We start from the raw sequence: 23290 nt of genomic DNA, 5'->3' as shown, positions 1-23290 counted from the left end.
AGCTGCTTTCTCCTTAGGCCCGCTGTTCAAGTAAAACACAAAGCTCTGCTCCGTGCTCGTTTTTGCTTTCCTCCGTAAAGTCTTTATTTACTTTTAGTGCAGATTTGTTGTCCGTGATTTGGTGCTACAAAATGATTTTAAACATTGTCAGGAATTCAACTCACAACCATCATCTCATATTCCGTCATCCAGATCCTTCCATCCAGGAGTCTAAAAACTGTGAGATGTCAAACAGAAGAAAGAAATGCAGAAACAAACAATCACAGAGTTTTCTTACAAAATCTTGCTTTGAGCTTGGCTACAAAACGTGTCCGTGAGAAGAGCTGCAGTCTAACGTCTAACAGATCACAAGCACGAATATGGACTGAAAGAGCCAAACAAAGAGCACAAATCTCTACAGCACAATCGAGTTCCCATCGTTTTAGAAACATATGGGTTTTTTCTCATCAAGGTGTGTGTGTGTGTGTGTGTGTGTGTGTGTGTGTGTGTGTGTGTGTGTGTGTGTGTGTGTGTGTGTGTGTGTGTGGTTTTCGTTGTACAGTTTTTTTTAAGAGGTGGTCAAAAGGTAGGGGTGTGTGTGTTGGGGAGGGTGGACAGGAAAAACAAAGAAGTCTGTCTTTGTAGAAAAATAAATAAATAATTTAAAATGAAACAGAGGATATGTTTGGTTCTTCCTCTCTATAGTCATTGCTCTTCTAATTTCCTGTGCAGACGCAAAGCTCCTCAGCTCACATCAAAAATCTGTGGGCTGAGTTGATGACACGTTTCCGTGGTGATCCTCCACAGGCGCACGCAGGACGTGGGAGTGGTACTGTCAGGTAGATGTACGGTCAGAAGTGTGACTTGTCAACAGATCTGTGCAGCCAGAAGGAGATCCCTGAGCCAACCATGAAGGCCTGGACACAAAGAAAGGAGATGAGTCCACAGCTGCTCTGACCCACTGACCCACAACATGTCCTGTCTCTGAAAAAACACTTTAATGTAGATCTTGCTCTAAGACATGCCATAGAAACTGTCTCTTATCTGATCATATCCTAATAACATTTACATTTACAATGATAGACTACACAGCATTGGCAAGTAGGCTTCATCACAGCAGATTTTAACCATTAGAGGAAAAGTTACTCATAATCATCTCACAGATGTAACGGTATGTACGGTTACTTTCAGTACCAATTAGAAATTAGAAATATCCTGTCTCAGAGTGACGCTGAAAAACTAGTTGATGCATTTAGTACTTCTAGGCTGGACTACTGTAATTCATTATTGTCAGGAAGTCCTAAAAACTCACTGAAAGCCTTCAGTTAATCCAAAATACTGCAGCAAGAGTCCTGACAGGGACTAGAAAGAGAGAGCAGATTTCTCCAGTATTGGCTTCCCTTCATTGGCTCCCAGAATTGCATTAAAATCCTGCTCCTCACATACAACGTCTTAAAAGATCAGGGCTCATCTTATTCTATTGACGTTGCTGTACCATATCACCCAATTAGAGCACTCAGACTGCAGGCTTATTTGTGGTTCCTAGAGTATTTAAAAGTAGAATGGGAGGCAGAGCCTTCAGTTTTCAGGCCCCTCTTCTATGGAACCAGCTTCCGGTTTGGATTCTGGTTTTTGAATATTCTTCGATTTTGTGTTTTTCATGGTTTAGTAATTTGTATTTCTTTCTTCTTTAGTTATTCTCTTTTTATATTTTGTGGTTTCTACTTCTTAGGTTTCACTACTCCTCTGTGGTCCATGTATCATGTCAAGTTAATTATGTTCTGTTCCCCAGTTCCAGTGTCGCGTCTGTGTCTCAGCATGTTTCCTGTTTTATTATGATAGTCCCTCGTCTTGTGTTTAGTGTGTTCAGTTTTGCTTCCTCCCTGTCCCATTGCTTCTGATAAGCCACAGCTGTGTTTCCCTCCTGTTTCCCATCCCCTCATTATCAGTGTGTATTTAGTCCTCTGTTCTCCTCTGTCTGTTGTTGGTCCATCTGCTTGTCTTCCCTCATGTTTCCCCAAGACCCAGGTTTTATTTTTCAGGTTCTTGTATTGTTTTTCTATGCATCTCGTGCTTTTGTGTTTAGCTTCTCCCAGTTTAGGTTTTGTTAGTTCTATCTCATTCTTCCCTCACTTTAGTTTGTTTGCGTAGACCTCAGCAGATGTGACACAGATACCACAACTTTTAAGATTAGGCTTAAAACACTCCTTTTTGCTAAAAAATATAATTAGGGCTGGATCAGGTGACCCTGAATCCTCCCTTAGTTATGCTACAATTCCCTGCTAGGCCCACATCCTCATTTTCGACAGCATTTTTTTTAGTAGATAAAGGTGAATGGCTTAAACATGAATTGAGCTGCCGTTTGGGGAAGGCCTCGGAGGGGACTGGTGGTGGCTCCTGGGCCTGGCAGATCCCCAATGAAGGCATCTCGCATGAGAAGCAGTAATAACTGTGATAATAATTACTAATAACAGTAATAATAACTATTCATACTGTGCGGTATGAAGGCCAAAGACCTCTGCAGTAATATCACTGGTAGGCATAGCGCAGATAAGCAGCCCGTGGCCTCAATAAGGTTGTCGAGGATTCCATAGAGTGGAGCGGATGGGCTCAGAAAAATCGGGAAGAAATGGTGGGAGAGGAGATCAAAGAAAATTTCAGACAATGAAAGACCTTGATAGATGAATGAGGGGAACTCTCGATCGGGTAGCTAGACTCTACAGAAGCTCTGACAGTGACACATGCCGGGATTTTGAGACTTGTGGTAATGGCTTGACGGCTCGTGAGCTTGTCTTGGAGTAGAAGATGGAAAGGGGATGCCTGGTTGGTTAATTTACTTTGGATAAGGCAGCGATAACTACTGTGCCAATTTCTGAAACGAAGGTGACAGTAAGCAGTTTTGGAAGGGTTAACTCAACACTTGCTGGTGGGTGACTTTGCTGAATTTCACAGAGGTGGCGAGCAGCCGGAGTTACTTCATAACTGGATCTAGCGGAGAGAAAATGACTGGATGGATCAATGTAGCAGACCGGATTGTTGGCTGGCAAGAAAACTGCTAGAAAGTTTCCTGGGACGGCAGGTGTCAGCGGCGTTCGGTTACTCTGAAGCACCGCGTTGACGTTCAGAGTGTTTGGGTTTCTTGGATTGCCTGGAGGGAAATCGATGAAGCAGAGCTGTGTAGTTCTTCATCTGATGTGGTGACGGACAAGAGGGCGATTGTAAGCAAATGGAAGGGTGAGTAAAATTACGTTACTCTTGTGAGATAAGTTGTATTAAAGATCTTCTCGAAAGAGCAAGAACGAAACGTGTTCTCACGAAAACGGGAACAAACAGCTTGTAGAACTTGGGGGTCATATATAATATAAGAACTGGAAGGGCCGTGTTTGGAGGTGTGGTCCTGCTCCGGAAATTCAGATCATTTTTCTCCAATAGGTGTAGGCTGCAGGTGGATTTCCATGATGAATTGAGTATTTCTTCTTCAGTCACCTTTCTCAGTATGTGTTTATACACCTCTCTGTCTTGAATCATTACTTATTTCTGGCTCTCTTCCACAGCGTGGCTTTTGTTCTGTCCTGTCTTTTAGCATTCAAGAGAATTTTATTTTGAAAGGCCAAACCACTCATAGGCATCCTGTTCACACAGTAGTAGTCACAATAGTAGTAGTGAGATAGCCACACGATAGTGAATAATATATATCAAAGAAACTGTCATATTTTACAAGTGCCAGAAAAAAAAAACTGCTACTGATGCTTTTCAGCTTTTATTATGAAAGTCATTTACAGCCTCTGTGCGGTCGAAGGGTTTGGTGGCAAAGGCAGTGCAGGTCTTTTTTCTTTTATGTTTTGTAACACAGCAGCTTCCATTTCCACAACACTTAATGACCTGACAAACTTAGTTTATCTTGCTCTCAATTGTCCTGAGGGATAGCAGCTACTTTTCTTTTCCAAGTCAGGTTTTACAAGTCTACTTGTGTTTTGTTTTAGGATTTTGCTTTTTAGTAAGATTGAAGTAAGGCCTTCAATCCTCAAGGAGCTACTGAGGATGGGCTTTGTCAGCTAGAGGAGTGAATTCATAAAATAAAGTAATGTGAAAAAAATGTTGTTGTTTTGCATATTTGTCATACATGTTTCAGATCATCAAACAAATTTTAATGTTACAGATAGATACTTAAGTAAATGCAAAATACAGTTTAAAAGAATTATTTCATTTATTAAGGGGAAAAAACAATTAAAACCCCCTTGTCACAAAGATTAACCAGCAATTTCTGGAAAGCTCAAGTTTCACTAGCTGCACCAGGGTTGAGTACTGACAGACCCGTTGGATCAATAAATCATTTAAATAGAACCTGTCTGACAAAGTGAAGCAGGATAAAAGATCTCAAAAATCTTTTATGATCTAAAGAAACTGATGACACACAAAATCACCGACATCTATCAGTCTAAAAAGTGTTACAAAATAATTTCTACAGCTCTGGGATTCTAGCAAACCATGGTGAGAGCTATTATCCATAAATAGAAAATCTTGGAACAGTGGTGGACCTTTCAGGGGTGGTCGGCTTATCAAAATTACTCCAAGACAGACTGACAAGTCTCCAAGAACTCACAAAAGCACCTATAACAACATCCAAAGACCTGCAGGTCCCACTTTTCATGATTAAACAATAAGAAAGTGACTGGGCTAAAATGGCATCTGTTGCGAGTTCCAAGGTAAAAACCACTGTTGACCAAACAGAACACAAAGGCTTGTCTCACATTTTCACATTGAGAACTTTTTGGAAGATTTGCATCCAATTACATCTGACATAAAACTAGCATACACCTCTCATAAAAAAAAATCATAGCAACAGTCAAATGTGGTAGTGTAATGGTCTGGGATTACTTTGCTGCTTCAGGATTTGGATGACTTGGCCAATGATTTTCTGGTAGAGAGCAGAATTCATCAAAGATCAGTTTGTGCCCTAAAGCTCAAGCACACTCGGATTATGCAGCGGAACAATGATCTGAAACATTCAGGTGCGGCAACTATGCAAACAAATTAGAAATCAGGAAGAAATCAAATTCTGTTTCACAGATGTATGAGACAAAATATGAACTATATAGGTCCTAGAAGACCCAGAGGAAATACTGTGAGAAAGAACACCCACCTGTCTTCGGTATTTTTCTCTCAGACAAGATGATAATCTAAGGTACGAAACAGGATTAGGGCCACTGAAAAAAAGTGGGCATGTCTTTTTTTTCTTCTTTTCCAGAGTTCTGAGAAAAAAGTCAGAATTCTGACTTTAATCTCAGAATTCTGATGAAAAAATCAGATATCTGAGAAAAAAGTCAGGATTCTAAGAAAAAAGTCAGAATCCCGACTTTTTTCTTAGAATCCTGGAAAAGAAGAAGAAAAAAAAAAGACGTGCCCACTTTTTTTTTTCCAGTGGCCCTAATCCTCTTTCGTACTAAAGAGTAAATGTGCAGGGAAATGTCACACATTAGAGCGGACTAATATGTTTCATGTAACACTGATGAACTGCTAGCTGTGAGAATGAATCCATATTTCTGAAGGAACTCTATTTTGTTTTTGTCGTTTGAAATCATTTTGAATTCAATCTGAATATATGCACTGCTTGGATTCCCCTGGTGGCTATGATGAAGTTTGTGATTAAATGGACAGTTGTGGCTCAGGAGGTTGAGGGGAACATGTGGAACAGCAATCCACATGTCAAAGTGTCATTTAGCAAGATACTGAAGTTATACCTGATACAGTCATCAGAATGTGTGTGTGCGTGTTTGTTGGTACGGTTGGAGTCTATTCCATTTAAGCCTACCACAATACTTGTGTTTATTTTTGATTATATTTTGTATTATAATTATTTAGCTGATTGGACTCTTGCATTATTTCACTTTGTTGCCTCAAGGTCCTTATAGCACAACGTGATTTGTGCTATATACATAAACTGAATTGATTTTTTTTTTCTACTAAAATTAGTCGCTTATTTTTTCATTTTTGCATTGCAATATTTTAATGAACTGAAGCTATTTTGTTTTGGGTTTTAATATTTTGTCTGCTGTGACACAATACATCTAACTGACTAAACTATTGCCTGAGTAGCTTTAAACTAAACTGATTCTGTAAATTCAAACATTACCTCAAAGAGTGTTTCTGTTTTAATCCAACAAAAATTGCTATTAGTTTAAAACTGACATGTGCAGTACATAACATAGCATATGGTGGACCAATCAAAAAAGAGTGCACAACAGAGGAGTATAAAATTGTGTAGATTCAGTCATCTGTTCTGTAATGGCTAAATGTTATGGTTCAGGCTTTATTGTGTGTGGAAAAACCCTCATATTACTCCAAACATAGCTCTCTTTCTTGATGCAGTCTGGAAGAGATTTATTGCCACTATCAGCATATGCACTCACCAGAGATCAGGAGAAACTAGACAGTCAGTGATTATTCACAGAGAAATAGTTACATTAAATACCTTACAAAAATATACAGATAGCACTGATTCAGAGCGCTCAATGTTTCTATGTAGATGTATGTTTTAAAATAAGCCTTGTGAACTTCATTAACAGAGCCCTGGAATTATTAGACAGGGAAGAGAGGGCTGCACTGGCAAAAAAAAAATCACCCTGCTAAAAAAAATGAGCAAATGCAGCTCCTATTTACATATAAAAAGCTCTATTAATCAAGGTAAGTGTCATTACAGCATGGCTCATTGAGCAGAGGAGAGTGGGTGTTAAATAAAATTCTCTGTGGTTGGTGCCTCCGGCAGGCGATATGTCTTGATTTGAGAACTGTCAGCAGAGGTGAGAAGCTGATAGAGGGTGGAAGGGGAGACAGAGGGGGGAGCATTACCCGATTCTTAATCAAATTGCAGCGGGAGAAGAGAATGAGGACAAAACTGGCGGGTTGGGGGTGGAGAAGGAGAGAGAAAGTGGTTGAAGTTAGATTTAAAATGGAGTGTGAATCTGTTTCCCCCACAATGACTTGTTTACTGATGTTTACTGAGAGAGAAAAAAGCTTTTTATTCTGAAAGATGGTCTGACTGACCCCACGGATGTTTAAAATCTGAACTGACTGAAATAATCATCTACAAAAATAATATAGTTTATATGTAAATAATTGTTTAAAAAAAAAGAAGAAAGGAGTCTGACAAGGCACCAATCCTAAAGCCTTGTGCAATGCATGAACTTGAGCCAAAAAGATGTCATTTGTGAAACCATTAAGAAGATACTGACATTCTTTCTTATTTCAGTTTCATATCTATTTGTAAAAGAATAACTGAAAATCTCTAATTCCACAAGTTTGTGCTGAGATACCTAACGCTGGCATTACCATGACAATTAAAAGACCTTGCTGTGTCTATGTTAGACTGTAAACAAACTGAAAGAGCAGAGTGGAAGACCAAGTAATAAGAGATAAGGAGAAGTGAGTTCAAGAGTTCAAAATTGCTTTTCTGGGATGAAACAAAATGAAAAGTGACAAAAACTTTACTTCTTACTTCACCCTGTTGTTCAGGCTTGCCTCAGTGGAGTGAATTTACATGTAGTGCCACTGCCCATCCATCCCCATATTCATACCCATGCTACCCATCGGCCCTGCAAGTAAAGTAAATACACTGTTAAGAACCACCAACACAAGACAGAACAGTCCTGCACAGTATCACAGAAACCAATTGAATTTTTCAAAATATTCATAAAGGACTTTTAAGTTCAGCATCAACCTTTCTTGAGTAAAAATACACAACATAACTACTTTTATATTTACTTGTTTAATGATAGGTTTCACTCATAAAGTGATGTGCTCTGAATCAAATGTTGCATTTATTATATATGCCACTTCTTTGACTTTTGGTTCTTTTTTGCATTTTCAATGAAGACTATAGACATAGATAATATAGACATGTTCCTCTATGGTTGTTGCCACTTCCTAACATATAAAACCTGCTTTGTGTCACTTTATATCTTTATCCTGTCCTTCTTTTTGTATTATGTTCAGTATTACTTATATGTCTCTCTGTAAATGTATAAAAATACACTTATACGCATGCAGATGGACTTTCTTGACCTATGCACTGGCCTGACCCACATACTCTTATTTTCTGTCCACTGGGGCTGCATTTAACCATGCCCTCATTTTCATTAAGATAAGGACAAATAACAAGGTTTACTTTACTAGACCATAGAAACTCACGAGGACAAGATGAAACCTGTTACACTGATTTTGTCCGTCATGATTATTTTTTTTAAATAAATGTTTGAGCGATTACTCACCACCAGGTCGAAGATTCATGTGCTGCTGCCCATCAAGAACAAAGCCTCCCATTGGCTGGCCATCTGGACTGTAAGCTGTACCCTGACTTACTGTGAGAGAAGATGAGAAATAAGACTATTGGTTAACTTGAGGTTAAATTTCGACCCCAATTCATACTGAAGGAAAGGAACTATTAGCAGTATAGTGAACACTGAACCTGCTCTGTTCGACTGGTCAATCATAGGCTGGACTATTCTCCTCCTTGCATTGATAAACCTGGAAAACAAAGATCAGTAACAATGAAAATGCTTAAATATTTTTTATTAAGTTCAATATTCTTGACCCTTGAGAACAGATACATGATCCAAAAAAAGAAAAAAAAACCCTGATGTGAAAGAATACTTTTTTCGACTTTTTTTTAGAAAATAAATTACAGTTAGTTTCTTTCCCAGTGGTGTTAGTACACAGAGATTTCTGATAACTTTGCACAGAAATTAAGTGCATTCTCTGTAAAAACACATCCTCTAAAATGCCATCCCTCTTGTAATTATCAAAAATGAAGAAGACGAAGTGTTTTGTCACCTAAAGTCAGTATTTATGAACACTTTCACTGTAATTTGGAACCTTTCCGTGCGTCTCCAGGGACCTGACCAAAAGCCTGTTTTTTCCTTATTAAAATAATTTGGGTCACTTTGAGAAAGTAACACAACCTACACATGTATTGATTTGGGTTCAGACCTGTAGCTGTGACATGACAGCGCTAACCACTGCACCACCCTGTGTCACCTGTTCATTCAGTAATGATAATACTTATTATAAGTATTAAAATTACCTGTATTTAACTCATAAGCATTACTTATGTGTTAAATATAGGTAATTTGGGCATTTTCAGCAGCAAAAGTCAGGTTTTATGTATATTCTGCACTGCACAAAGCAAAAATGTTGAACATATGAAGATGCTTACTTATCTGGTTTTACACCAACTTACCAGTTGTTCACTTGAAGAATGGTGAGACCTGTGTCCTGTGCTAGCTGCTTTTTCTGTTCCTCTGATGGGTATGGGTGCTATTAGCAAAAAGGAAGATAGACTAATAGATAAGTGATGCACAAATTAACTCTGCAAACACACAACCTGGTCCTGTTTTGGCTCCCAAACATTTTACACTAAAGCATGTGGCTTTGTGCCACAGCATTTAGCATTAACCGGGTGGTATATAAAATTATTGGATGGTATACAATGGTAGCTTTTATTTGGGACCCAGTAAGGCCAGGCCACTCCCCAACCCTCCCTGTCTTGATTCAACCTCTTTTCCTCTGGCCCCAGTCCCTTTGCAAACTCTGTGTTTGAGTGTGTGTGAGACTCTGGGAGAAGGGTGGCAGATGGCAGACAGAGGTGACCTGTCTACTCAAAGCAGGGTCGTGGGCCAGTCTCCATTCTGCTGTTGTCAGGCCATCTCCCGCAGTCATCGTTGAAGGATGAGCTTTAAACTACTTTTCAGGGAAAGTCAGTGCAAGCACACACACATACTGGTTTCCTTTTTTTTTTTTTTTTGTATGTTTGTCACACTTAAATATTTTAGGTCATCAAACACAAACATACACAAAATATTAACAGGAAATCAGGAAGGGGGCAAACACTTTTTCACAGCACTGTATATTATTACATTTACATTCAGACGTCCACAAAGACACACTCATATACTTACAAGCTTAAACACAACCATATATATTACAAATACACACACGCAAGCATTTGTACAGTAGGCCTCCAAATATCACGAGAGATGCACAGAGAGGAAAGAAGAGACACCAATTTAAATAACCAGAGGGGAAAATGCACAGTTAGCTTTGTGAAATCAAGTGTGTGATGGTGGATAGTCACACACTTGTAATAAAACACACACAGTCTATGTACTGAGGATGCTTTTTGCCCCCTCCTAGCTCTCAGCTGGCAGAAGAGTAGCATTTAAAATACTCTGAAAGAAGTAACATAATGTACTTTAGATAATGTTGTTTTGGATTCAATGTTAGATAACTTAACTCATTTTCTCAGCTTTTTCCAGTACAAATGGCCACACTGAGAATGACTTTTTCGTGTTTGAAATTCACTCCAAGAAAGATGCTGTAAATGATTAGTAAACAGCAAACAGAATGTTTTTTATACAGCACCTTTCTACTCAGTACTCAAAGCCATTCACACATTTACACTCCGATGGAGCAACTTGGGGTTAGAAACCTCCCCAAGGATATTTGGGGAGGATTGAACCACCAACCTTCCTGCTCTACCTCCATGTAACCCCATTCATGGGTGTTACATGCAAACAAGTGCTTAAATTCAAGGTGAGAGAACATCTTTTCAGCTGACACTTATGAACACTTATGAAAGTTTGCTCTACAAACTCTGACACCAATCTTTGAATGTAGAGAGATAAAGGTTTGCATGGAAACCAATAGATATCGTTCTGCTAATAAGCAGGTAACGGATAATCTACTGAATTAAATCCTTGCACTGCTGCTTTTTATACAGCACTCTCGCAAAACCTTTAAGAGCTTTAAGAAGAGATAACAAAAGCAGGAGGGGACAGCTACTGATGGATAGAAACATCCCCACTGCCCCCACAGACATCTAACCAAAGGCCTCACACTGTAATGTCTGACAAAACATAATCCCGCTCCTTTCACACCCTCAACAAGTGATGAATGCTTGAGCGCTTGGGTGTTGCAAAAGGCCTTTGAGGGGCCAAAGTCCCCTTGCACACTTTTCATAGACACATCCTGCCATGGCAAATACTTGTGCTTAACAAATTAGGCCTGAAAGGAGATGGGAACACAGAGGGGATAATTCAACTATCCTTGTCTTTATCTACAGAATCTAAAGGTGGGCTTTGGAAAGGAAGGGATTACTCCAAGTCCAGGACCTGTGTGGGCCTTTTACAAACTAAACAAGTGAGGGGTTACAGCACATCTAAGAGTATAAGAGGTAGAAAAGGTGAGGAGGCTGTGATCATTGGATAAAACGTGATGCTGTCCTTGTTGGATGTGCTCAACATCTTTACAGAGATGAGCTTCTTTTGAATGAAAGGCTTCTGATGTTGATTTCTGAAGAAAATGCCTGGACTGCTATTTCAAAAAAGGGACCTTTAGTCACAAGTTCCTCTTTGCTCCGTTCTCTTGCAATGGAACAAAGACGAACATGGTTTCAAGATGCATTCGGAAAACACAGAAAAACAGTGAGGACTCATTTCAAACAACTTTTGCCTGATGGCGCGGCCTTAGCTGGACGACATTACATTCTGTCCTCGTGCACATTGTAGGGTTTCTATTACAAAGAGGAGAAAATGTTGCAGTTGTATAAAAAGCCACAGCTAGATGTGGCTTGTCTGAATGAGGCTCTGTTCGCTTACTGTAAGGTGCTGGAATAGCCACGCTCTCATTATGTTTGTCGCCACTTTGGGGAAGATGCCTCGTTTCTTCTGTCTCTTCTTGTCTTGGTCATCCTCATCTCCCGTGCCTGGTGATGCCAAGCTGTTGTCAAGGCCGTCACCTGCAATCAGAAACAAAAGGAGTCATATTATCAGGAAGCTTTAACGTGGCCCGATCTCTCTATAGAGCCACGTTCTCCTTTATGGCACGGCAGTACAAATTTCTTTGTCTCACCTCTGCTTTACTTCCCGGCCACTGGATAATGAAGAGGAGTTTGTAGCATAGGAGCTCAGTAAAACCAAGAGTTATTAATTCAATGTGAGCCACGGCTTTGACATGAGGTAATGACTGCAGGAGCTGTGCGGCTGACATGAGATAATGAATGTTCAAAATGCAGTCAGACTGTGTTCTATGTACTCGTATGTGTATGTGACCTCTGTTTGAAGCAGGACTGAAGTAAAAGTGGGGACAAACAAAAACAGAAAGCCAAGCTTGTAAATGAAGTATGAACCCAGTGTGTTTAAAGTCACAGCGATGTGTCCGTATGGGCGACTAAGGCAGAACGAGGGGGTGTGGGTGGATGGGTTGTTAGAGCGTGAATCCTTCACCTTGCAGTTCAGTATGACCATCCAACACACACACTCCCCCTCCCCCTTCCTTCATCAACAATACAAGTGTCAGGCTGTCTGCATCACAGCATCATTCCTGCTCTGGATCCTGCTATTAGCAGCATCTCTGTTTGATTTCAGCAGGAAGCTGGCGCGGGTCAAAGCAGGAGGCTTCCTTTAAGCTGAGATTTCCGCTCCCACAAGCTAACTCACTCCAACTTGCAACACAAGGGGCACTCTGGTCTCTCTCCTTCTCTGACATTAATTGTGCATCATGCGAGATGATTTACTTTTAACAGTGGTGGTTATTTTTCTTGCCCTCGGGGCAGAGAAGCCTTGAAAGCCTGCCTGGAGGGTATGTGAATAATGCATCTGAGAGACTCCTCCCCTGAGGCGAGACAGGAACCCTACTTTTCTTAAGAAATGCCCTAGTATGTCTTTTTGTTTTTAGAGATGCATCAATCAAATGTGCCTATATGAGCCATATTCATGCATAAATATTTCAGCTAATGAATATTGACACTAAAAAGCCCTGTTCCAGGGTCAGGCTCCAGGGGCTGTGGGAGTTTTACGGATGGTGTCCACCAGCTGTAAGTCAGAGACAGGATAGCGTTCCTGTTGCTTCCGTCCCCCTGCTGCTGTCTTCCTGTTTGTTTGTCCAGCTGCTGTCACTGCTAACTTCAACATGATGATAATTAACCAGCATAAAATTGTATTCTTACTTCAACTCTTTAGGAAAAAATGTAACACGAGCACATTCGATTCAGACTGACCTAATCATTCTAATTAACTACATACACACCGACACTGACATATAGCGGCCAGAGAAACTGAACCCAAAGAATATTCAAATCTCCACTAAAATGATAGCTGTGTAAGAAAGACAGAGAGAAAAGGTCTTGCTCAGCTTAATTGTATCAAAGGGAGGCACACTGTTCCCTCTCCACCCCTCATCCTCATCACTGGTCTGCTCCTCTCCTCTCCTTTCTTCTGCTCCAGAGAGGGAAAAGCCGCAGGGCATATCCTCTGCTACACTAATCGCTTCTGACTGTTCTCCGGCAACTCAGCCAATCTAACCAGTGTGTGACAGTGCAGTCTCAAAGTCATATGCCCGTGCAAGTCTCCCATGCCCCTCTGCTCCCACCCTTTTTCATCTCTACTCCCCCTCCCTAGTTAAGTCTGCCTTCCAGTGTCTGCACGCGTGACACACGAGGGGGTACAAGGAGGGGGGAAGATACCGCAGGGATGACTGGAGTATTGCCCCGGGGTGAAGAAAAACACACACAAAAAATAGCATCCTGAGATATCAACACAAGTCTTCCTTTTTTTTTTTATACCTCCTCAGCTTACTCGATAGATAGATCTGGTTCTACTGACCGCTCTGAAAACCAAACAGTCAGACAGCCCTTTGGCTGCTCATCTGGTCTGGTACGTAAATGGCGTGACCCACAGTAAATGTGATATTTATTATATGTTTAAAGGAAAATAATCATTTTTAAAAAGCAGTGAAATGTTTTTAGAAAAAAAACAAACCCAAAAATAACATCTAGATATTTAAATTGTTTTATATTAATCTCCCCACTGGACATGTTGGTAAGTGAGAAGCAGCTAGCAGAACTGATTGTCGCACCCCCCCAGCAGCATCACTGATGCAAAGCCAGCGTGGGCTACCTAATGAGCTCAGCAGGGCCCTGATTCATCATCACTGACACCCCAAGACTCCTCCCATTATTACACATGAGACAGAGCATAGAATGGAGCAGCCGGGAAGACTTCCAACACAGAAAGTGAACACATGACAGTTAGAAACTCTGATACGGAGGAGCATCTGTTTGACGGCAGGAAGCTTTCATGGTAGCAGCACCATGTGGCAGTGAGAGCTATTTATTCTTTCTTTCCATATATATATATATATATATATATATATATATATATATATATATATATATATATATATGAATCCACTTTTTGAGTGATTGATGATATCATAGGTGAATGATTTTTCACCTATGATTGAGGTACAGAGACAATTTAAGATAAGCAGGATTTACAGAGGATGTGTGTGCTTGCAGTAACTATAGTATAACTATAAATTATGCTCTCATCATCCGCTGTTTTACCTAAACAGGTTAGCAAAAGTAAAAATGGCTTCTCCACAGCATTGAAAACTTCAAACTGCAAAATCCAGTGACAGACATACACTTTATTATAGGCTCAAAATCCGTTGTTAACAAATGTGCACACTGTTTGTATCTGTGTGAACACGTGGCTCCTGACCAGTTAGAGCATAATTTCACGTGTGACCTCAAGCTAATTACAACAAAAATTTTGAATAACATTTTTGTAAGCAGTCTGTGCAAACTGAAGTAAAACATGCACACTTACAGGCAATAAAATACAAAAATGTGATCTTTTTTAAAATAAATAACTTGTAAGATAGATGCTGAAGGGAGGTGTCACTAACATAACTCAAAAAGTACAACACATCCTGTCCCTCACATTCCACTTCTCAGCAAGAGTGAGGAGATTTTCTAGCTTCTCCCACTGCCTTTTGTTTTATTTGAATGGACACCTTCTCCCCCTCCACACTCCTGGGAGAGCACGGTCCTTTTAGCTGTGGTCAACCCAAGCGGTTGAGCTATCAAACACAGCCTTCTCTGCATATCACACAGCTTACAAGGCAATGACCACAGAGTGGGAGGTTACAGAGGAGCAGGCAGTTATGTACGAGGCTACCAGTACCACCAAACCACTTCAGTATTCCCCAGTCACAGTGGATTTCTTTTTTCTGTGGGTTTCATCAGACCACAGAAGCTTGGCTAATGATGACGATACCATAATCACTTCCTGTTAGGAATGTTTTTAAATAATTCTGCCAGTTTGTAGAGTCTCTTTCACCACGTGTGCTTCTGAACAAATGTCACTGTTGTTGAAATTATGTTTGATCTCATTTCTTCTGTAGTCAAACTGTGACTGATTTATATACTGATGTATATATGAACCAATAATCAATAATGAACAGCGGAGACTGATTGATGGACATCTTGGACAAAAACGTCAGCAAAGCCATCGTTAAAAACTCCCGTACAGAACAAGCTTATGATGACATAATATGAAATTTGCTGTCTAACAACATTCAGAAACTGTTGAATAATAAATAATGAATAAATAAGATTAAGTGGTGCTGATATTTCCCCAGTTGCTCCTTTCCAGACTTTACTGTATGTTTACTTTGCTTCAAAGCCCTTAATGAAGCATGTGGAATACCTGTGATCTTGGTTGAATGCTAAGAAATATTGATCCATTCATTCACACTCTCCTTTTCCCCTCTGCTACAGCTACAACTTCTGCACTGATGCCAAGTGCTGCTACCGAGCTTAAATAGTGCGTCTGGTGATTTGGTTAGGATCACCGACTCGAGAAAAGAAAACAGAACCACTAATGTTCGATGTATATTACAAACCACACCCTTGTTTGTTTCAAATGTAAAACTACTGCAAAGAAAATGTTAATAATGAGGAGTTTTGGAGGCGATATAGGCAAAGACAGAAACTGGGGGATTAAAAATATACACAACACTAAGTTCTACAGTGAGAAAATAGAAGCAAGGTTTGTGTTGCCAAATACCAAATACTCACAACATTAATCATTCTTTATTGGACTGGACCGATTCCCATATAACTACAATATTATAACTCAGTGAAGATCATCCGCCTGCTCTGACTGAGTTTAGTATGATTTTGTTCCTTTAAGGTTGTGTGCTCTTCAGGTTAGAGAAGAAGGATCTTTTCTTTTCTTCCTTATACAGAAAACAGTCTGTCCTTTCATCTCTATGAAGGGGCATTCTGCACCCCCATCCACTATCCATTCTCTACCAGGTCAAAGGGCATGGACCTTGGGTTTTCCCTGCTGTTGTTTAAACAACAGCCAAAAGGAAAGAAACTATTCATAAGGCTATTTAGACTATGGACTTCCTCAGCTCACCTCCGCACCCAACTTCTGGATCATTAAAGTGTCAATTAAGATTTACCAAAACTGCTCTCTTACTGCATTTTAGTTGAAATGTAGAAGTGAAGATTGTAAACTGCTGTGTTTATAATCAAAGTAAGACTCTTATTCACTTTCCCATGTTCTTATAATCGAATCTAAGTTTCCAATTGTTCTCTTCGATGCTCTGCTCACTACTACCTGATGAGCAGAAGGTAGAAAGTCTCTTAAAAGTCATAAATAGCAAGTCATAAATCTGTTACAGCCTCCAAACAGAAACCACAGGCAGGACACAGAGTGACAAAAGATAGAGCGGGGCTGGACACAAGCACGGGGAGACAGAAGCAGGCAATAACAGCAGTGAACTCAGTTTTCTTTATCAACTACAACTGATGTGAGGGGACAACCAGCATATGTGCTTACTAGAGCAATTCATAATGAACTAAAGAAAAAGATTACTAGAATACAGAGGTATCGATGTGCAATATTATTTCTTGAAAATGTATGCTTTAGAAAGTGTAAAGGATGAATAAAATATATTCTGTGTATGTTTGTTAAACAGAGAAAGCAGACCAAACCAGAACAAAACCATTATTGCCATTCTCACAAATCCTTAATAGTTATATTCTAAACAGGAACAATTTATGAGTCTGAATAATGTTTGAAAACTTACTCTGACAAAAATCAATTCGGGAAGAATTATTAAGTCATCATTTTGCTGATATAAAAATAGTCAGGCTTTGATTTCTTGGTTAAACTGGACATTAAAAAGACAAATTGCTAAGTGATATGCCTGCATACCTAAATACTGGTAGCCAAAAGGTCCACAGCCAGAGCGCGTGAGGATGCTTGTGGCCATATGACTTAATAGTTATATCCTTTTATATAGAAAACCGGGAGTAAATACACATATGTGTATTTGCTGTATGTGTTTTATAGCTTGGGCACTGTCTTAGAGCAGGCTTCCATGAACTTAAATCATCTGTTTTATCAATCAATGCAATTAAGCTAAAGTGATTAGATAAACTAAGAGTGTTGTCTTTCTTGAAATGCTCCCCCAGAATCACCAATCAGCTGGGCCCGGTGAGGTCACAACAAAGTCAAACCTTTGTTATGAAGGCCTGAAGGCGCTCTTACCAAGTTCGCTGGTGTTGTCTCCGCTCTGGGAAACGTGTCCCCCACTGGATGGTCCTGGAGTACCCACAGAGGGAGTGGAATGGGAATCATCCATGTCTCTCCAGGACGCTGGGTTCTGAGAGGTAGTGGACAGGTACAAGGAAATGAAGCAGGGAAGAAAGACGAGGGTAAAGACAAAAGGAATGTCCAGTAAAGTCCAGTATGAGTTCCATTATGCAGTTAAGCGAAGGCACAAACACAAGTAATGTGACAATACCAGTTTGTCCATGAGGAAGGTTTGAGCAGAAAGTACAACAGCAACAGTTTAGTAACCCTGCAGCATGTGGATCCTGCCGTGTCCCGACTGTTTCTGTGACCAGAGTTGGGGAGAAACGTGCATTTATTGGGCTCACTGGCCTGCCACTCAGACTTTAGCCTAAACCCTCTTCACTCTCTGCGTCAGCTGTTTGGCAAATGGTGATCAGATGAAGGGCTCAGCAGATGACAAGAAGAAGCACCGGGACAATGGCACAGTATGAATAAGGCTCTCAATGCTGGAGCCTCTTTTCATACCCAGCCATGCAATAATTACAACTCCTTGGTACACACAGCTACTCAAAAGAGGTGACATGTGTTTTCATGTTCATCAAGCTAATGAAGAACATCTGGTAACAGGAACAGAGCCTAGTATATAGTGTTGTGTTCATTCACACAGGAAAAAACAGTCTTGTACAGTCTCTCTGTGTCTCACACTGTCCTGTCCTGCTACATCCATCATTTATACACTGACCAACTGCAGAGCACATGAGGCACTTATGAAAAAGTACACAGGCTTTGTCTTCTCCAACCCAGCACGTGCTCTAAATAAGTAATGGAATATTACAACACCATATTCACTTGTCAGTTGTGCAGTGGCAGCTAATAAACACGTCCTTCAGGTTCTTGGAACGTAAAACTGAGTTGAGGTCCATATATCGTTCAGAAGGATTGGTAAAATCAAAGTGCTTCCTCACACTTGAATATTGGAAACAGTTGCATTAAATATATATATTTAGAGACGTAACTTTTGGACTGGGGTTCGTTTTAAGATGACACAGCTGCATGCATTCATGAAACTGCAAACTACTGAATGAGTAGAAATTTCCTGTTTTCATTCAGATCATCTCATTTCATTTCATTCGACTTTAAATGTTCTCTCAGTTTAGCAGCGTCGTTGCTCATGCTGAAGGTTTGACATCACTGAAGCAGCGTCAACAGAACCATACACGACATCAAATATCTATTTCCGGGATGTCCTAATGTAAATCTTTTATGAACAAATTTACCAAACAATAACTAAATAGACAAAATAATGCATATAGCATACAGACTGCTGACAAATGAGATTCCACATCAGTTTCAGTGCTCCTCTGCACTGATTCTCATTCAGAACTCTGGAAAGTGTGTCTCTTCCCTCACTCAGTGTTTAAATATGAGCACTGTTTAACAGTTTTCCTCAAAACTCTTGAACATTTGAAAAGGATAAGATTTAATTAAATTAGAATGAGATTCTGACACAAATGTACCCAGTAAAGCCAAAGAGAAAAGACACACTAAAGCTGATGTTGGACGACATGCTGTACCACAGTTTAACCATTATCCTCCTTGATTGTGATGAGTGTCATTTCTTGAGAGCTTCTGTATATTTACTGAAATTACTCATTTGAAAAAATTATACTTTTATTTATCTATTTAAATAAATATTCATCAATTTCAGATTAATTTTTTTATCTGATCTGCAGCAACTATGAACTCCACAATGGAACATTAGTAAACCCAGGAATTCTACATTCTAATTCTACTCTTTACCAGTCCAATTTTTTTGTGTCAAAACTTCAGCCATCATCATTTTAAGATCCTCATGCTGTATGTAACTCTACATTAGTTCAAAATTGGACTTTCTTAGTAAATGAACAAAAATAGGAAGTCCTGTGTGAGGCACACAGGACAGCCTGACACAGGCCCTGCGCTCTAACGTTTCTGTTCAAAGCTGCAGCCGTAGCACCGGCACTGATCATCCTTTCTTTCAAGCCTTTCCATAGAACAGGCTGTCTTAACAGCACCTGTTACGGGCTTCTTTTATTTCCTGTTTTTCATCATTTTTATGATCTATATATATATTTAAAGAGATCATAACAATAACGAGCAATGAGAGTATATATATATATATATTGAATAACGACCAAAAAAAAAGGTTTCCACGCCGTGACTCACATGATCTGCGAGATTAGTGGAGGATCCTGAAAGGTCGTCAAAGTCCGACTTGCAGACGTCTCTCTCCTCTATGACCAGATCGATGGGCATCTTTCCTTTCAGGCAGCTGATGTAGCGGTGGCAGAAGTTATCACAGAGCTCATGGACCTGCCGAGGCCAAGCTCACATTTAGCGAACACCACGAGACTGAAATACTGGATTAAAAACCTGTTTTCACTGAGCCACGTGAGAATGAATCTTTACCTTTTCTAATTCCAGCAGATGAAACCGCAGGACTTGAATGGCTTGAATCATCTAAAAATCACAAATATTTTTTTGTTGATGCTTTCGTTGTGGTTGTTTTCTAGAACCTCAAAATATTAGCACCCATCCAATAATAATAATAATAGCCTAATAATAATAATAATAATAATAATAATAATAATAATAATTCATAACTCATAATCAGCTATGCGTTTGACGCGGGCGGACACTTCTGTAACGCCCTACTGCGCGTGGACAGCAGAGAATGAAAGGTGAGCTCACCAGGTTATCCAGCTCTGGGTTAGACGAGAACAGAGGTTTCTCTGCGCGGATCTGCAGAGCAAAAGGAAACCGAGTGCGTGAGTAAATGCTGTGGACCTGATTCCATTTCCACTTTTCAGGAGTTCCCTCCATCACGGTGACACGCAGAGTGCCGTGTGCTGAGCGCAATGGTGACACTTGGTTTCTCGCTTGTGTGTTCTACCTGCTTTGCGAACACAGCGATGTCTTCGTTGAAGGAATCTGAGGAGCAGACGTCTCCTCCCGCCACACCGGGCTCTCGGGGCGTGCAGGTCGCCAGCTCGCACTTTTCGAACACCAGAGCCAGCAGAGGGAATAAAGGGTGGCTGCAACACACAGGAGCACAGGCCGCAGAGGCCTACACATGAAGCATCAAACCAGCGCTCGGCCCTGTCACGCATATTTATGTCTTCCTCCTTAATGCCACTGAAATATCAAATATATTAATACACAGAGAGGATTTCATCCGTCCGCCGCCAACTACCTGTAGACACCCAAAAACGAGCTCAACACGAGCTGCAACACGTACATTGACTGAATATATTTAATTTCCGAAATTTAGATGAAACTGTTCAGAGGCTGATCGCACACAAACAATAATAACTTACGCCTTTTTCTATGACACAAATCTGCACATTAATAATAATAATAATAATGTTTGCTGCTGTGTCCGCACCCGTAGATTTGGTCCTTGTCTCTCTTGAGTGCGTCGCTGACGGAGCTGCCCATGATGTTGTGCGGAGCGTGGGCTCCGTAGTGCTGTGTCGGGTGTGGGGGAGCCCCGTGACTCAGGTGGTGGAGCTGCGGTAGGGGCCGGGGTGCGTGCGGGTCTCCGTACATGGAGCCGGGGACTCCGTCCATCGCGCCTCCGTAATGAGTCAGCTCATCATACTGGAGTGAAAGTTAGAGTTCCGTCAGTGCACGAACATAAGAGGAAAATTTCAAAGTCGACATTGATGATTTCATGATAAAAAAAAACATATTTGATATTTTTTGATAAGTATAGCAACTTCATGACGTTTTTCAAAGGTTCCTCAGGTTTCTTTCAAGGATGTAATGTGACTAGTGATTAAGTGGACTGTCATTGTGCAAACAATTGAAATAATGGTCGTTAGACGTACCCTTTGCGCCATGTCCGTGCGCAGTCACCACGCGTGTACACAGGAGCCTGGAGCGGATAACTAGTTAAGTTTTAAACTTTTGAATCCACGAAGGAACTGCAACCGTGTCCTTTTTTGTAGCATGGAGTCCGGAGTTAATGGGAGTAAGACGGCACACGTCCTCGCGCACACTGACACGTTCCCGTGGTACCGCTTTGCCAGATCTGCGACTGTGATGCTGTTCCCAGCTTTGCTGTGCCTGTCGCGGGAATGCGCCGATCTCTGGTCTCACTGCGTCCCTATGCCCACGCCTCTGCGCGCCAACACGCTCACTGTCCGCAGGTCCACTCCGCTTTAGAACACGGCGCTGACGGACCCGCCCCCAGCCTTCTGCGAAATCTGCGAGGTTTTAAATGTTTTTATAGGGTCACTGATTTCGAAATAAAACGCCACGAAATGCATTCATTCATTCATCGCCTTAGGAGCAGGAGAAAGGTTTCTGGACAAAACTGCTCAAGTCTAAGAGAGATCATCTTATTCTTCTTATTCATCTTCTACATCAGTTAAGTCTTCAAATTAAACAAGAAATGAAAAGAATGTTACCTACTGCCACTGGACAGTAGTTCATACCCCAACCCTCCAGCTACTGCATTTTTTTTACAATATCCCTAAGATGGAACTTCCTTTTACACGGAACTGTATTTTGTTTTTGTTTTTTATTAAACGTGTCAGAGTCAAATAAATTCAGTGCTGCTCACGATATCAAACAAGGAAAGTAGTTCTAAGTGTACAGCTGGTTCTATGTACACTACGACGGTTCTATGGGAAATCATTTGAGGGCCACACACATGGACCGCACTTGATAATTTTCAATTTCGAAATCAGTTGCAGCATATATAGCCACAAAGTTTAGTCTCCGTGCTTTTATTTTGAAGACCAAGCACCTAAACCGTTAGAGGAAGCTGAGCCGGTGACACGCCACCAGCTTCAAGGTTTGCTTTGCATCGGATGAAACGATCAGTGAGGCAGAAGAGCCGTCAAAATAGAAGAGAGAGATGAGAGCAAGATAGTCCCAGAGATGGGAAATTCACATTGTTGTAGCAGCAAAGTGGACAAGGCAGAATAAATAAATAAATAAATGCAGTACACTTAAGAACCATACTATGCAAAGATAGTATGGTAGAAGAAATATAACTTCAAGTATATGTACACACGCACGTGTGTGTGTGTGTGTGTGTGTGTGTGTGTGTGTGTGTGTAAGTTTCAATACTATTTCATATTGATTTTCTATTCTCTTTTTTACCTTTTTGGTGTGCAAGTCAGAAGTCAAAGGTCAATCTGTTGAGTTGACAGAATAAGAGTCTTACTGAACAACAGTTCAAGTGCTGAACACATTACTGCCTTGCGTTAAAATATTAATTGCCTTTATTATATGTGTGATTTTACTATACAAGCAACTTTCCAGAGATTAGTCCACATTGGTTTCCCATCACATGGTGGTGGTCAGAGGGCCCGGTGGCGCCTGTGTCCTGCAGCCTCGCCTCTGTCAGTGCGCCCCAGGGCAGCTGTGGCTACAATGTAGCTTGCTATCGCCAGTGTGTGAATGTGTGTGTGAATGGGTGAATGACTGAATGTAGTGTAAAGCGCTTTGGGGTCCTTAAGGACTAGAAAAGCGCTATACAAATGCAGGCCATTTACCATTTACCATACCACATAGTCCCTTAAACTGGCAGTTGCCTACAGACATCTGTGTCAGACACAATATGTTTGAAGGTTGCCTGTGTGGTACCTGCACAAGTCGGTAAATAGTGTTTCTTTTAAAGTCTGACCACACAAAGCACTTTATATAACATGCCTCATTCACTCATTCATACAACCACTTTTTAGCTAATGCATAAGTAGTTTCTGTCTAATTTTCACACTCTGATTGATGCTTCAGAGGTGTTAGCATGGTTTAGTATAGTTGGGGTTAGCATCTTGCTAACTATATTTGGCATACAGACCAGAGCAGGCAGGGATCAAACCATCAAACTT

General features: G+C 40.6%; 1 protein-coding gene across 1 annotated transcript; it reads right to left on the bottom strand.

Moving 5' to 3' along the window:
* Positions 1–605: 605 nt before the first annotated feature.
* meis2b (Meis homeobox 2b) lies at positions 606–21632 on the bottom strand. The gene is made up of 13 exons (XM_026142974.1): positions 21278–21632; positions 20833–21047; positions 20341–20482; positions 20139–20189; positions 19857–19907; positions 19614–19760; positions 17382–17496; positions 11631–11770; positions 9215–9291; positions 8444–8502; positions 8247–8336; positions 7475–7571; positions 606–896 (listed from the first exon to the last, which is right to left on the bottom strand). Exons 1-12 carry the CDS (start codon positions 21287–21289, stop codon positions 7513–7515), a joined length of 1158 nt encoding a protein of 385 aa, XP_025998759.1. The 5' UTR covers positions 21290–21632; the 3' UTR covers positions 606–896; positions 7475–7512.
* Positions 21633–23290: the final 1658 nt, after the last annotated feature.

This window comes from Astatotilapia calliptera, chromosome 15 (genome assembly GCF_900246225.1).
Source record: "Astatotilapia calliptera chromosome 15, fAstCal1.2, whole genome shotgun sequence".
Classification (NCBI taxonomy): Eukaryota; Metazoa; Chordata; class Actinopteri; order Cichliformes; family Cichlidae; genus Astatotilapia; species Astatotilapia calliptera.
Note: the sequence above shows the minus strand (reverse complement) of the source record. Positions and strands in the feature narration are given on the sequence as shown.